This window comes from Myotis davidii, unplaced genomic scaffold (genome assembly GCF_000327345.1).
Source record: "Myotis davidii unplaced genomic scaffold, ASM32734v1 scaffold1396, whole genome shotgun sequence".
Lineage (NCBI taxonomy): Eukaryota > Metazoa > Chordata > Mammalia > Chiroptera > Vespertilionidae > Myotis > Myotis davidii.
Genome location: NW_006287916.1, coordinates 1 through 16,289, shown reverse-complemented (window position 1 = coordinate 16,289; position 16,289 = coordinate 1). Strand labels below are relative to the sequence as shown.

The 16,289-nt window shown below is 34.3% G+C and overlaps 1 protein-coding gene across 1 annotated transcript in view; it reads left to right on the top strand.

Moving 5' to 3' along the window:
• CENPE (centromere protein E) overlaps nt 1-15,484 on the top strand; it is a gene marked incomplete at both ends in the record, with an annotated part of 48,361 nt that extends 32,877 nt beyond the window's left edge. The window contains 12 exons of the mRNA XM_006759755.2: nt 1,073-1,231; nt 4,971-5,115; nt 5,696-5,784; nt 7,232-7,399; nt 10,956-11,030; nt 11,253-11,372; nt 13,429-13,551; nt 13,637-13,802; nt 14,100-14,254; nt 14,473-14,787; nt 14,895-15,155; nt 15,313-15,484. Of these exons, the coding sequence (XP_006759818.2) occupies nt 1,073-1,231; nt 4,971-5,115; nt 5,696-5,784; nt 7,232-7,399; nt 10,956-11,030; nt 11,253-11,372; nt 13,429-13,551; nt 13,637-13,802; nt 14,100-14,254; nt 14,473-14,787; nt 14,895-15,155; nt 15,313-15,484 (1,948 nt within the window). The remainder of the gene's footprint in view (nt 1-1,072; nt 1,232-4,970; nt 5,116-5,695; nt 5,785-7,231; nt 7,400-10,955; nt 11,031-11,252; nt 11,373-13,428; nt 13,552-13,636; nt 13,803-14,099; nt 14,255-14,472; nt 14,788-14,894; nt 15,156-15,312) is intronic.
• Nucleotides 15,485-16,289: the final 805 nt, after the last annotated feature.

Below are 16,289 nucleotides of genomic sequence, written 5' to 3'. Positions count from 1 at the left end.
ACATGGTATTTTGTGGAAGAGCCACACTCAAGGGGACAAAGAGCCATATGTGGCTAGCGAGGCACAGTTTGATGACCATGGGCCTAGGCTACCAGCTGACCGGCAGGTAGCTATTATGTGCATTGACCACCAGGGGGAAGATGCTCAACACAAACGGAAACCACAGGCATGGAAACATGGAACAGACTGATGAATCTCGGAGGAAAGCGGGGAGGGAGGAGGGCGGGAAGAGAATAACCAAAGATCTTATATGCATACTAGAGGCCAGGTGCACAGATTCATGCACCAGTGGGGTGCCTCCGCCTGGCTTGCACCCTCTCGCAATCAGGGACCCCTTGGGGGATATTGGACTGCCAGTTTCGGCCCGATCCCTACAGGCCAGGCTGAGGGACCCACTGGTGCACGAATCCATGCACCAGGCCTCTAGTCAATCTAATAAAATAGCATAATCACTTGTAATTTATTTGTTCTAATCATTATGGTCCCCTGGTGATCTTTTAAAAGATGAACTCTAAGATACCATGTGGTAGTCTTAAAAGAACATCTCTTCTTTTGCTGTAGGTATTCAGGTCTCTACTTTTCTGACTTCTCTGCCTGTTATTTATATATTTTCAGGCAATTAATAGAATTGCTCTAGCCCAGCCAGTAGCTCAGTGGTTGAGCATCGACCTATAAAGCAAGAGGTCATGGTTCAACTCTGGTCAGGGCATATGCACAGGTTGCCAGTTTGATCTCCAGCAGGAGATGGCTGTAGATGTTTCTAATCAATGTTTCTCTCTCACCCTCCCTTTTATTTATTTTTTGTTTAAATAGAATTTCTCTAACAGCATTGTTATAATCTTATACATGGCATATGGAGTATGCACATGAGAAAAACTGTATATTTTACTGATTTTATTATAAGATTGAGAAACTGTTGTAACTGCATATTGGTGTTCTGCAGGTAGGATATTTTAGTTTAATAACATTAAAATGTTCATGGTTCACAAAAATTTATATTCTTTTAGGTTACTTTTCAAGGTTCTAAAACCTAGCCATATTCATTAATATAACCGAATATTATATTCTATAGGTTTCTACAGAGACTCGGGCCCAGGCAATGGAAAAAGACCAATTGGCCCAACTTTTGGAAGAAAAAGATCTGCTTCAAAAAGTGCAGATTGAGAAAATTCAAAACTTAACACGAATGCTGGTGACCTCTTCTTCCCTCACATCACAACAGGAATTAAAGGTAAAAGCGTAAATGTTGACAGCTTAAACTTAGTATATAGAGAATAGAATTGGCATTCCTATATGTTTATTCTCTAGTTATGTATTCCTTATCCTTTGATACTGTATATTCAAGAAACTCGGAACTTTTTGTGTATTTGCCTGTACACATTCCTGATTCCCACATACAGAGATAGCAATCAAGAAGTCTGGTATATAGTCAAGGAATAGATTTAAAATGTGCTTCTTATGAAATTGATTAAGTGATTGGGAGCCACAGACATCTAGAGAGGGAGTATTTTCTCTTTAAACAAATATTCATCTCAGGGAAATTGAACTAGAATATAAGTTAACATAGTGATCAGAATTCTGGCTTCTAGTATGTGTTCTTTTTGTTTATACTAGAATAGTTGGGTATCTTTTGTCCAACAGGTATTTTTGGGCCCTGGTTATGTAATAGTTAAGAGAATGACCTCTGGACTGAACTGTCTGGATTTGAATCCCAATTCTGTCAGTCCCTAACTCTGGACCTTAAGCAATGCTCTATCCACCGAGCCAAACCGGTCAGGGCAAGCAATTTCTTAAATGCTAGAAATTCGTGCAAGAATAGGCCTTCCTTCCCCCGGCTGCCAGCGCCAGCTTCCCTCTGGCACCCGGGACCCAGGCTTTCTTCATAGCCCCGGCTTCATCCGGAAGGACATCTGTCCTAACTAGCATATTATGCTTTTATTATTATAAATTTTGCTGCAGTTTCCTAATCAGTGAGACAGCCTGATCCCCACCTTATAGGATTGATGTGAGAAGTATTATAGAATGTGCTTATTATTCCATACAGCAAACCCTCAATAAAGATTTGCTATTAAGGTTATTATTAATATACGTTATATTCAAATTACCATGCTAAGTATATAGAAGACTTCAGGAACTATGTATTGAGAGTGATGAGTAGGAAATAGCCCAGTGAAAGGTATAGATATGAGTGGTTCAGGAAGACATCTGTATGTGCAGAAGTTGTGAAAAAACATGTTTCTTGGACTTAAAATGTTCTGGTGGCAGGGGCATTTAAAACCACATTGAAAGTTTTAAACATTACGTTATGCTAAGGACAGGAACAAAGCCTTGTAGGTAACATGATCGGAATTGCATTTTAAAAAGGTGTAGAGCTGGTGTGCACATCAGATTGATTGGGCCTCTACAAGGATGGGCTCTAATATTGAGCTATTTGGGAGGGAGACTCAACAGGAGTTTGTGATTGTTTAGATGTGGGAGGCAGGGAAAGGGAGAAAGAGGTTTCCAGAATGACTTGCAGGCATTGCTAGGCTTACTGGATAGCTGGTAGCAGTTCTTGTTGCGTTAAGGGTCAAGGAATATAGAGCAGTGACGCTGCTCAGTGTTTGGATTTGAGACTTCACCAGTTAAAGGTGTCAGGTAGTTGAAAATGCAAGTGTATGAAAATCAAGTGAAAGATCTGAGAAGGAGATAGCCATTTGGACATAAACATTACAGATCGATTCTAATTAAAGTCTTGTGAATGGATGAGCTTGCTTTGGGAGCATGTTGAGAATGAAAAGAACAGAGGGCCAAAGACAAAACCCCAACTTTATAGATATAAAGTTGCTAAAGGCAGAGAAGAAGAATCCATAATGAGCCTAGTGTTAAGCTGTAGAGTTAAGGAAACAAGTGAATGTGGTCATGAGAGAAGAGACTATTCCAGAGAGGCAGTGTGTCACAGTCTACTGAGAAGTTAAATAAGATACATGTAGACCAAAAAAAATTGGGATTTAGAAACAAGAAGCTCATTTGCAAAAGCAATTTGTATTATGTGTTGGGAGTGAAAGCCACCTTGCAGTGGTTTGAGATGGCCCAAAGGGAGGGGATCTTAAATACAGCAGAAGGTCTGGACTTAGAGAAACACCTGTTAATTATAACGAGGACAGAGGAAGGAATGGGCTTCAGTGCAAGTAATGCTTTCATAAATTTAGGCTTATATTTTCTTTGTGAAATAGGAGGTTTATTTTTATGCTGTGGTGGCAGGAGATGGTAAAGACACAAATTTGTAGACATGCTAAGGGTTTGGAACAGTTTAGCCTTTGTAAGGAATGGAAAAGAAAGCCCACGTGGAGAGGAGTGTGGCCAGGCAGCATTAAAGACCCAGATGATGTTGGCAGCCAGACTTTTGGTTGTGTGGCTCTGACAGCGTTCGGGAGACTGATAAAGGCGGAGGAGGTAGTGTAATTCATTTGAGTGTTCACCGGATTGGAGTAGGTGTAAGGAACAGATAATGGGTCAAATAATTTGAGGCTGTTGACCCGAAAACACGATTGAAGTGATCATCTATGGAATCTAAGATGATGAGATAAGAACCAAGAGGGAGCTGGCAAGAAGAAAGTAGTGGATCAAGGGAATAGAGCTCCCTCTTATGCTTGATAGCCAAAATGGGATTGACTGAATCAATGAGGTGGACGGATAGGAACTTTAGATAGAGTAGGAGGTCTAGGTTTATGAGTTTCAGATAATGGCAAGCTCCAAGAGTGGGTTTGGGAGCAAATGGATTTGAGCTGAAAGTCATTGAAGGGAAGGATTTTTATGACTGAGCTTTTGCAGAGCAGGCTGAGGAAAGGACTGTCTATTTTAAGCAAAAAGATATTGTGTGGTAGGAGCATGAAAGCATGCAGATATATATACAAATATATACAAATACAAAAAAAATTATACAAATATCTATATTATACAGAAAATCTTGAGGCAATGCAATGGAGTGGTTAGTGGAGAGGCTCTGAAGTTACAGGCATGGGCTCAGCCACCAATTGGGTGTAAGATTGTACACAACTCTCCAAACTTTTTGGACCCTTATCTTCTTTATAAAATGGATGTGGTAATAGAGGATTGTTGAGAGGATCAAATAAGATGAGATAATGCTTGTACTAGTAAAGGGATAAGAGAAGAATGGTAGCTATGAAATATGGAAGACCACAAACAGGAGGTGGGCAGAGGAAAAGAAACCAGCAAAGTGGAGTGAGTGGTGAGGACAGCTAACTGACTGGGTTAAGAACCAGGAGGCAGGTTCTTTGAAGGAATGAGGAAGATGGTGTAGAAACAGAAAGAAAATGGTAGCTAAGGAGAGTAAAGAATCAAGATTTTGTTTGTTTTTTGTTTTAATCAAAAGCAAACAGAGGCTTGTGCATTTGTAAAGCTGAGAGAAAGGAGCCTAGTGAAAATGACAAGTGAACAGGTCATTAAGGGGGCAGAGTACCACAAGAGAAAGGAACAAATGAGAGCAGGAGCACAGGTGGAGGCATTAGTTTGCCAACTTGGAAGATAATTGACATTGTGAAGGGCCCTGTGAGAGGAAATTCAAATGGGCCACCTGTCTGCTTCTTCCCACTTCAAGTTGGGTTTCCAAAGGTGCTTTTTGTGGTAGCTATGATGGTTGCAGCCATAGTCGTCTCTTCTGCATAACACAGATTACTTTAAGGATTAGGTGTTACCCAATTTCTTTCAATTAAGTCCCGGAGAAAGTTATAAGTAAAGATTCCAATTTTTTAAAAAAAAATTTAAATAGTTTCATCCAATTTATGATGGGGTTACACATTGATTTGAAAAGTTTGAGTATGTTTTCTTATCTCAGTATGTCCTTAGGCTGTTAAGATCTTAAACTAGGCTTGATAAGAATTCTACCAAGCCAATCATTCTTAAAAATGGAAACTAGTTCCCTGTTTTATTATCTGGGGGAGGTCATTTTCATTTTTTTTCCTCTTTAGGCAAAAATAAAACGAAGAGTCACTTGGTGCCCTGGCAAAATTAACAAAATGAAGGACTTAAACTATGTGAATGAGTTTAATATGCCAGTAAATACAACAAAAAGACAAAGGAGTGATATAACTTCAGTAGGAGAAATTGATGAATGTGAGTGCTTTTTTATAAAACTATCTCTATGATGGGAGACTTTACTTATTATATCTCAGTTAATGTGTATAATAAGACGTTTTCTATTTCCAGATCTTTTTAAAATGATGCACTGTCATTAGACTCCATAAGACAAATATTTTTATTGTTTTTGTTCTAATCTTTATCCAATTAAATTACTATTCATATAACATCTGCCTTAAACGTTGCTAATTTTAAAAAGGTGGAATTTACACAGAAAATTTTCAAAGTTATGCCTAACACTTTAAGTATTTTTAGGGGCATTTAAAAAACTGCTTAACAGTTATCAAATCGCAAATTCAGAATTTGTTCTTTTTACCTGTATTGTGTTAAGGTGCCTATATTTTATGATTATATTCTAGCCAGTGATCTTAATTCACAAAATAATATATACAATCACATCTGTTTTTAATGTATTCTTGGCAGTCATGCTATGAACATATAATAGCTAATTTGAGCTTATTACATCTGATCAGAATTCTTTTAATAATCTATACTTTGAGTTTTAGGAAACTTACCAGCATATTTATGTATAAGTTTCTTTTCCCCTAATTAACAGCTGTCTGTTCAGAGGCTGATGTTTTCAGTAACACCCTTGATACAGTAACAGATATAGAGTGGAATCCAGCAACAAAGCTACTAAGTCAGGTAACTTGAATGTATTTTACGGAACATTATACTTTTACTCTTTAAAGTCATTTGTTATTGGTGTTTACTCTTGTTATAGCAAATTATGGCTCTGACTAAAGTTCAGTAACAGTGTTGGTTCTAATTAAGTCTTCTTCACTCATTAGACTCCCAACTGATAATTGTGCCATCCAGAGAGAAGCTAAAAACTTTATAAAATGAGTGTATGGTAGTAAAACTTTCAGGCCATTACCAGCAGATTTTGGTATCTTTGATTTATTTTCTTCTGTTTTGCCTTGGCAAATCACCTAAGGGTTAAAAAAAAAAAAAAGCTGATATTAAAAGTGTCAAAATTCTCAGGCCTATAGTACAGTAATACATCGGGGAGGGGTAATGTTGCCAAATAATAATAAAAAATAAAAGTAACTGCATTATATCTGGTCTTATCACAACTTTAGGAATAAGGACTCCTGTAGTGAATACCTTAATACCTTAGTAAATGTAGAGTCCATGTTTACTTCTCCAGCTTCTAATGTTCAAAGAAATAGATATAGTTCTGTATATGTATTTGTTAAAGTAATTTCATGTTAATTTTGGAATAAAATTGGAACCTTCTTGGGAGTTATTATTAGCTAACTACTGTAATTAGTCATAAATTAGTTATTATAATTAGTTAAGTATTATTGGTAAAGTGCTTCTGTGTCCCTAAAGCATACTCCAGGAGCTTGTTGATTTTATAAAATCCTTGGTCTTAGTTTTTGGTTTTTATTGATTGTGGATTGTTGTTGTTTTTTTTCACTCATATTTGTTTCACCTGTGCTTAGTCTCATGAGGAAGAAGGAATTAAAAAATCTTTGGGAAGGTTTAGTTAATCTGCCCATTGATGGATTTGTATGATAAAGTTTACCTCTTTCTCATAAAAGTATAGAAAACAGAAGCAGGTCTCTGTTGAGGATGGCAAAAACCTAGCAGCGGTTATGAATTTTATTTTATTTTTCAGGTGGATTTGAATTAGGAGTGAAACAGAGGTATTACTTATTGATCTCTAAAACTCTAACCGCTGCTAGGTTTTTGCCATTTTCAATGGAAACATTTTAGCACAGATCTTTAAGCTCCTTAGGAATAAAGCTGATGGATTTTCCATTATGCACCCTATCTCCTACTCCTGATGAACTTTTCCAGACAGGCACAAGCAGAGCATTTGATTGTATGGTCTTTTTTTTTTTTTTTAATTCTACCCCTTTCAAAGTAGTTGTGTATTCTAAGTTAACTAATTTACCAAAATGCAAATCCTTTATTTTGCTGTGGATCAAGCTAAAACATTAGGATGATACTGAAAAAGAGAATGGCTTAAATTACCAAATGATTCAAGGTTAAATTTATGTGACTGATCCAAATTTTTAGTTAAGTAAACAAACATATAATCTGAATTCTCTCCAGCTTGAAAATATGGTTTTGTTTACCACAGGAAAACTTAGAAAGTGAGTTGAATTCACTTCGTGCTGATTATGATAATCTGGTATTGGACTATGAAAAACTAAGAAAAGAAAATGAAGAAATGGAGTTGAAATTAAAAGAAAAGAATGATTTGGATGAATTTGAGGCTCTAGAAAGAAAAGCAGAAAAAGATCAAGAGGTAAGGTTATGAAACAACACTAAACTAAAACAATGATATTTCTTTTGTAAGAAATATCATTTTCTTAAAGATATTTATTTGTAAGGTTGAGATTGAGGATCCAGCCATTTTCCATATGCATACACAATTAGAGAATTTAAGAAATAGTTCATTTATTGTTTTTAAAGTAGTTAAATCATATTTATTTCACCTATTCTTATGCTCAAGAGGAAGAAGGAATTAAAAACATCTTTGGGAAAGTTTAGTTAATCTGTCTATTGATGGATTTGTATTGAAGAAATTTTAATATCTAGCTGAATGCTTTATGTATAGATACTACATATTAATGGAATTTTTCCATTGAAAGTGTATTCCTAAACAACATTATTAGAAAGCTGGGGAAGCTAATTTTGAACTTTTCTTTTTCCATATAAGAGTTATTGTGAAACTAATACTAAATAGTTTTAATGGAAATATTAGAAATAAAATAGATCACTTAAATTTTCTAAGTATATAATATTAGGCTACATGTTAAGAGAACCTAACCCAGAAACCACGAAACTTGGAGAACTTAAATTGTCCTAAAGATTCAATAAATTTCTTAGTGCAGATAGTCTTTTACAGTTCATAGAAACTGTGAACTCTTTTGCAGAACTTTTGAATACATATTTATTTTTATGGAACAGAAATCCCTTGCTGGTATCAGACTTGTGAAGCGATCCAAAAATGCCTCCAAAAATAAGAGCCAGTGTTTTAGTATAGTTAAAATATGAGTTAATTTGCAGATACTTCTCAGATTTCTATATGAATAGCCCAAAGGGACACAGTCCTTTTCCCTCAGTATTATTGATTAGTTTCTCATCCTCTACCTTTTTAAAAGCAAAAAGAATTCTGTACCAAAACTATTATTTCCATTCTACCTAAAATTTAAATGACTCCTGCATTTTACAGACATTATATCCTGGGATGCAAAAGTCAATAAGTTCACAGTTCCATTTAATTTATTTTAAAATTTGCATATAACATAATGCAAAATATCATGAAAAGAATATTGGGCTTCAATCAATAAAACCAATTTTATTGAAAGGGGTATGATCGCCCTGACCGGTTTGTCTCAGTGGACAGAGTGTCGACCTGCGGACTGAAGGGTCCCAGGTTCGATTCTGGTCAGGGGCATGTGCCTTGGTTGCGGGCACATCCCCAGTCGGGGGTGTGCAGGAGGCAGCTGATCGATGTTTCTCTCTCATCAATGTTTCTGACTCTATCCCTCTCCCTTCCTCTCTATAAAAAATCAATAAAATATATTTTTTTTAGAAAAAGAAAGGGGTATGATTGTCATGGTTAAGAGCCAAACTACCTGGTTTTAAGCCCCAGTTTGCTGCTTAAATAGCTCACAGATTCAAGCCTGGTGTGTATTATCGGCAAGTTCTTGAGCGCGCCATTGCATCTCAGGGCTTACTTCATGTATATCTCCATGCTTCAGGTTAGGTCAGGTGCAAATAACATGACAAAATTAACTTTGGGCATACATGATTACAAAGTAACACAGAATCTATGTATTAAAACTCACATCTGATTTTCTTTTTTTTCTTTTTAACCACCATCAGGGGGAAAATAATACAATTCTCTTCAGTTTTACTCAAACACAAATTGAAATTCTTGGTCCATAAGATAATCCAAAATATTACATACCAAAGGCTTACTCTGCTTGAAGATTGTTTTACGACATCCATTGCATGTTAAACTAAAAACATAAGTCTATGTGCATACAGTAAAACATGTTTCAAAATGTACATCTGGAAGGAAAGTTTAACAAAAGGGGAATGAAAGTCATATGATGTCCTGAAGATATGTGCCCTGGTTTGCCTAAGGGTTTCATCAAAAATCACCAAAGTTGTGGATAATTTTCAAGTGACAATATAATATAGGGTGTTTAAATAGTAATTTTAGAGGGCGGAATAAACAAGGTCGAGTAACATCATACTCAGAGAACAAGAGAAACTTCAACCCTCTACCTATTTTAACTTGATCTCTTTAATTTTATAATTTTCACAACTTGGAGATTTTTGTCTTAAGAAGTTAAATTTCATTTCACCTGCTGCAAATTACAGTTGAAATCTGTACTATTTTGTATGTAACAATGGATGATCTTTTGATCATATTGTACATTTTCTCTTTGTGCTCATTAAATAATACATCAAATAGTGGTTACACTCAGATCATTACAAAAGTCACATAATCTTTTCTTGTTTCCAGTACTTAAAATAAAGTGTTGTTTCAAATAAAAGTAGGAGAATTATTCTTGCTGAATGCTTTAAAAGTTTAAGATTGATTATTTAGTTCTGTATAAGTAAATGTGATTTTCTAATGCAAAAGTTAGAAGTGGAAGAAAAGGTAACAGATAGAGCCAATTTAAACTTTAACCAATACAGATGTCTAAAAATTTGCTGAAAAAGATAGTAGCCACTAATTATATGTGTCAATCACTTGAGATGGGGTTAGTCTGAATTGACTTAAGCATAAAAAAAGAACTTAAAATATTTTCTTAATTTTTCTTACTGATTACAGGAAGAAATTATAATATTTTGGATATATTCAGCTAGATAAAATATATTAAAATTAATTCTACCTGTTTCTTTTTACTTCTTTTTAATGTGGCTACTAGAAAAATTAATTACAAATGTTGCCTCCCCCCAAAAAAATTGGGAGAGGGAGATCGCATTATATTTCTATCGATTGGTGCTAATCTAAAATAACTAGCAGTAGTCTGAAATCTAAAACTAGGACTGAATTAAATACAAAAAAAATTTTATTTTACCTTTTTTAGCACAAAAGTTGCCAGTACTCAAATAGTTAATGCTACAACTGTTTTGATAGAAAGGAAACTTTAATAGAAATACTTACATCTTTAAGTATTTATACTTTAGACAGTTGAACAATATAAAGCAAAAACATTAACTTTCCAATATTTCCTATTAACCATCAAAGTAACAGTTGATAATTCCAAGCAAATCTCTATAGCTTTGATGAACAGTAATAATATTGTAAAGGCTTCATGAAACTTCTATAATCCAAACCTAAATTTCAAATCACAGCTCATTGAAAAGTATGCCAGTGTAAAACCAAATAGATAATTTATGAGAAGAAAAGAAATCTTTTAGGATAAATACATTTCTGTACTTACCCAAAACAAAAGCCTAATAGAAGCATGTTTTTGTAAAGTTTGATTACTACTTTATTTCCTCCAAGTGGTGCATACTAATTTGCTTTTGAAGTTATTATAGCTTTATTAACAGAGGACAAACCTGTTATTTGGGTCATGCCCAAATAAGTTTCTTTTTCTTATTTGCTTGCTTCCTGGGGTTTGCAGAGATTTTGTTTGGTTGATTGGTCTTGGGGTTTGACTTGGGGCTTTTTTGGTACTTTTAAATAATGAGATGTTCAAGATAGCTTGAACAGTTATCTCTCAGTCTCTTCTTACTTGTTGGGTGATTCTGAAGCAGTGATTCAATTTTTTTTTTTTTTTTGCTTTATTAACTATTGGTTTGCTCTGTTACCTGTTCACATGCTCTTACAGATGCAACTAATTCATGAAATTTCGAACTTAAAGAATTTAGTTAAACATGCAGAAGTGTATAATCAAGACCTTGAGGTGAGCATTTATGTTCATATTTCTACTAATAAGGGACTAGAACTATAAAACAAATCATACATAATTAAATATGATTTATGATTTCAGAAAATAAATTATATTTCTTAAGTGTCAACTTTTTGAATTTTACTGTTTACCAATTTGAACTGTTAATAAGTTCCTTGTAATACCCTAGAATTCAAATCGAATTAAATTGTTTTACTCTCCTTTGATTTCTTTTAGAATGAACTAAGTTCAAAAGTAGATCTACTTAGAGAAAAAGAAGACCAGATTAAAAAGTTACAGAAATACATAGACTCTCAGAATTCAGAAAGTGTGAAAATGGACTTGTCATACTCATCGGTAAAAATCAGGTTTATTTTATTATGTAATAATGTTAATATTTATAGCATATCTTCATCATCATCGTTAAAGCAAATGCTTATATTGAGCCAACTATGTGCTGAGCATTGTAATGTTTTACATACAGTATTTTATTTAATCTTGTCAATAACCCTATGAGAGAGGGACTATATTAGGAACATTGCCATTTTTACCAATAAGGAACCATTCATAAAGAGTTGAGGATATCATCCTTTGAGTGAATATAAACAAGTAGGTTATGAACTTCCATTAAAAAATTAGTTATTTAAAAATGTTTTAAATTTTTTTTTATTTAAAAAAAGAAGTGTGTAGTCAATGTCTTCAGATGAGCACTTACATTGTTGATAAATATCTAGAACTAAAACATAAATGAGCATGTTTTCATAAATGTCATTAATTTCACTGATATTAATGCATTCTCATAATTTAAGTAAATATTTTCAACAGTTTGAGTATTTTTCGGAAAATATTGTTCTAGATTACTTTATTTGATACTAGATTGTGGTATTAAGTAACATTGACATGGTGAAATTTTGATTTTTTTTATTTATTTGCTATCAATACACCTGACTACTTCAAGAAAGCTAACAATTTCTAGCTTGAATTTTTTAAATCTTGGTTTCTGTTCTATTGGTTTTGTTTTGAGTTTTTCATAGTAATCTTTGTTACCTTCTGCAGTGGGGCCTTGACTTACGAGTGTCCCAACTAACGGGTTTTTTGAGATACCAACTGTCTCTCTGCCGATTTTTTGCATTGAGTTGATAGAGTAATTTGAGTTAACGAGCTCCTTAACGAGCTCGGTCTCGGAACGAATTAAACTCGTAAGTCAAGGCCCCACTGTATTAATGACAGATGATTATTTTTAAAAGTATTCTCACCTGGCCTGCATGGCTCAGTGGTTGAGCGTCGACCTATGAACCAGGAGGTCACAGTTCAATTCCCAGTCAGGGTACATACCCAGATTGCAGGCTCCATCCCCAGTGTGGGGTGTGCAAGGGACAGCCAATCATTGATTCTCTCTCATCATTGTTGTTTCTATCTCTCCCTCCCTTCCTCTTTGAAATCAATAAAAAATATATATACTGGTATTTTAAAAAAGTATTCTCACTGTTCTGAGCTGTGGGTAAGAAAGGTGCTTTCATATAATCCTGGAGAGTAGGATTGATACAGTAGCAAGCAGAATTGCCAATTTTCAAAAAAATTATTTCTTATGCTTCATTCATTCACGGGTGCATTATTAATTTTCCAACTACATATGGTTGAATTTATGTAAGCTAAAGTCATGTTAAAATGTCACTTTTCTCTAAACATGACTTCTGATTTTTTTTTTCATATATTTATAGGTCATTTGCATTTTCCCTTCACTAAATTACCTGTTTGTATCTTTTCTCTATTTTCTTATTGGGTAATTTTCTTTTCAAGTGGTAATTTAATTTTTTAAATAATCCTCACCTGAGGATATGTTTAGAGAGAGGAAGGGGAGGAGAGACAGGGACAGAGAAACATTGATGTGAGAAAGAAACATCTATCTGTTGCCTCCCATACGCCCCAACCAGAGATCGAACCCGAAACCAGGGTATTTCCCCTGACCAGGAATCAAACCTGAAAACCTTTTGGTGTATAGGACAACACTCCAACCACCTGAGCCGCCTGGCCAAGGCTAATTAGAGAGAGGAAGGGGAGGAGAGACAGGGACAGAGAAACATTGATGTGAGAAAGAAACATCTATCTGTTGCCTCCCATACGCCCCAACCAGAGATCGAACCCGAAACCAGGGTATTTCCCCTGACCAGGAATCAAACCTGAAAACCTTTTGGTGTATAGGACAACACTCCAACCACCTGAGCCACCTGGCCAAGGCTAATTTAATATTCTTAATCTTAATTATTAACTACTAGCCTATCGTGTTTTCGAGAAAATAACAAAATAAAAATACATAGAGAACTTTAGCATGCTAGCTGAACAAAAGTGTGCTAATGTTTTCCAATTCTGAGAAAGTTAGATTTCACTAAAATCTTTTTTGTCATGTGTATAGGAAGACAGTGACGATCTAAAACAAAAGAAACAAACTCTGCTTGATGCTGAAATTATAGCCCTTGATGCCAAGAGAGAATCAGCCTTTCTTAGAAGTGAAAATCTGGAGCTGAAAGAGAAAATGGTAGGTGATTTTTGTAATATTTTCAAAATTGAGCACTTGTAATGATCAGTACATTTTTGTAAATTTGCAATGTTTCTCTTAATAGAAAGAACTTGAAAGTATGTTCAAGCAAATGGAAAGTGATAATCAGTTACATCAAAGCCGGTTGGAGGCAAAAAAGAAAATACAAGTTGATCTGGAGAAAGAATTACAATATTCTTTTAATGAAATAACAAAACTCAACTCCCTTTTAGATGGCAAAGTTCCAAAAGGTATCTTGAAATTTCAGGCTACCTCTTTGCAAATCTAACTTTCTGTTGAAATGTACCTAAAGGATTTTGCAACAATATTCTAATGATTGGAAATCCATTATTCTCTGATTTTTAATAACTTAATATTAACTTTCAATATTATATGTATCAGTGTGTATAAGTGTTTCCATGGACTTTAGATCATAAGGGTTAAAAATTGTACATGTTCTTAAAAAGGTGATTCAAGAAATATTAATATGTATGGTGATGGATAGAATTTTGGGGGACAATTTATTTAATTTACCAAAAATTTTCTAGATTTGCTCTGTAATTTGGAATTGGAAAGAAAGATTACAGATCTCCAGAAAGAACTGAAGAAACAAGTTGAAGTAAATGAAACTTTGCATGAAAAAGTTAATTTGCTCTCAGAATTGAAATCTTTACCTTCAGAAGTAGAAATGCTAAGGAAAGAGGTAAACACATTTTTAAGCAAATAACTCTTATTTTGATGGTAAAGTTAAACAAGAAAATACACTGTTAAAAGGGACAAAAAAATATTGCCTTTTCTCGGTCAGATCTTTGCTTAATTTTCAGTGTCTTTTTGTAGAAAAAGTTTTTTGTGTTTTTGTTTTTCTGAAAATTTCAGTAGATCATACATTATTAACAATGATAAGTATTCTTTTTTTCATAGGTAAATGATAAATCTGAAGAGCTACATCTAATAACATCAGAAAAAGACAAATTGTGTTCTGAAGTAGTTCATAAGGAGAGTAGAATTCAAGATTTACTTGAAGAAATTAAGAAAACTAAAGATGACCTTGCAACCACCCAGTTGAATTATAAAAACATGGATCAAGAATTCCAAGTTTTTAAAAATTATCATATTGAATTTGAACAAAAGTATGACATGGTCCTTGAAGAGAATACAAGAATAAATCAGGAAATAGAAAATCTCTCTAAAGAATCTCAAAAACTTGGTTTAACTTTGGATGACTTAAAGACAGAGGTTGGTACAAGATACCCTCTAGAGAAATGATCTTTAGTCTGCTGCAGTTTGGTTCCGTATATACGCTATAGAATGTTCTGCTTTTCACACTTTGTCTTATTTTAAAGCTTTCTCAGAAAACCCAAGAACTTCAGCAAAGTCAAGAAAGGTTAAATGAAGTGGAACAGCTGAAGGAACAATTACAAAGTAAAGATTCCAGACTGCAAACTATAGAAAGGGAGAAAATACTGACTACTGAGAAGCTTCACCAAACCTTAGAAGAAGTAAGGATCTTAACCCAAGAAAAGGATGACTTAAAACAACTCCAAGAGAGCTTGCAAGTTGAGAGAGACCAGCTGAAAAGTGACATTGAGGATACTGTAAACATGGTAAGGTTTTGACTGGTTAAATGTTGAAAACTTGGAACATCTTTAAAAACATTATCGGAGCCATCATTTATTATTTGTGATCAAGTAGAAACTATAAAATTATTTTTATTGTTTCACCTTATTCTAACGGAAATGGTTTTGTATTTCTCTGACAAAGAACATAGATACCCAAGAACAATTACGAAATGCTCTTGAATCTCTGAAACAACACCAAGAAACTATCAACATGCTAAAAATGAAAATTTCCGAGGAAAGCTCCAAGAATTGGCCTGTAGAGAAAACCATAAAAGAAACTAAGGATGAATTTCAGGAAGAGGTAAAGAGTTCCTGTTCAAAATTTTCATATATTTACATATGAGCTTTCTTCTTAACCTCAAACACTTAAGTACATGACAGTAATCTCAATCTTATTTATTACTCACAGTGGTAATAACTAACAATAATTCATAAACTTCATCCTAATAGCTTTGAAATAATTTCAAATATAACCGCTTAGAATCAATTTGGAAAATGGCAAAAAATATTAGTTCACTTTTTTTTTTAATGCCCCTGACTGGAATTGAACCTGGGACCCTTCGGTCCTCAGGCCAATGCTCTATCCACTGAACAAAACCAGCTAGGGCCATTAGTTCACACTTTGAGCTGATATTTTATTTTACATCAGATTTTTATACTAAACTTCTTTAGAGTTTACTATAAAATCAATGTGTATATCATATATCTGCCTATTTCTAGTTCTTCAGCCATAATTTTACTAGTAGGTGCTTAAATCTTACCTTACTCATTCTAGGCAGTATGGTTTGTTTTTTCCTGAGACCTTATGAGAATAACTGCTTTACCGGTTAACTAATACACAAGAAAAGTTAGGATGGTAATGATGATTGTTTGAAAAAAAGAGGTGTATTATAGTGTGCTAAAGCTGCCATAACAAAGTATCATAGACTGGGTGGCTAAAACAACAGAAATTTATTTTCTCCTAGTTGTGGTCTAGAAGGCCAAGATTAAGGTACCAGAAAATTCTGTTTATGGAGAGGCCTTTATTTCTAGAAAGTAGATACTGTCTTTTTTTCTGCATCTTTACCAAGTCCTTCTGTGCACTAAAGCTGAGAAAGTGACTGATATCTCTGCCTCTTT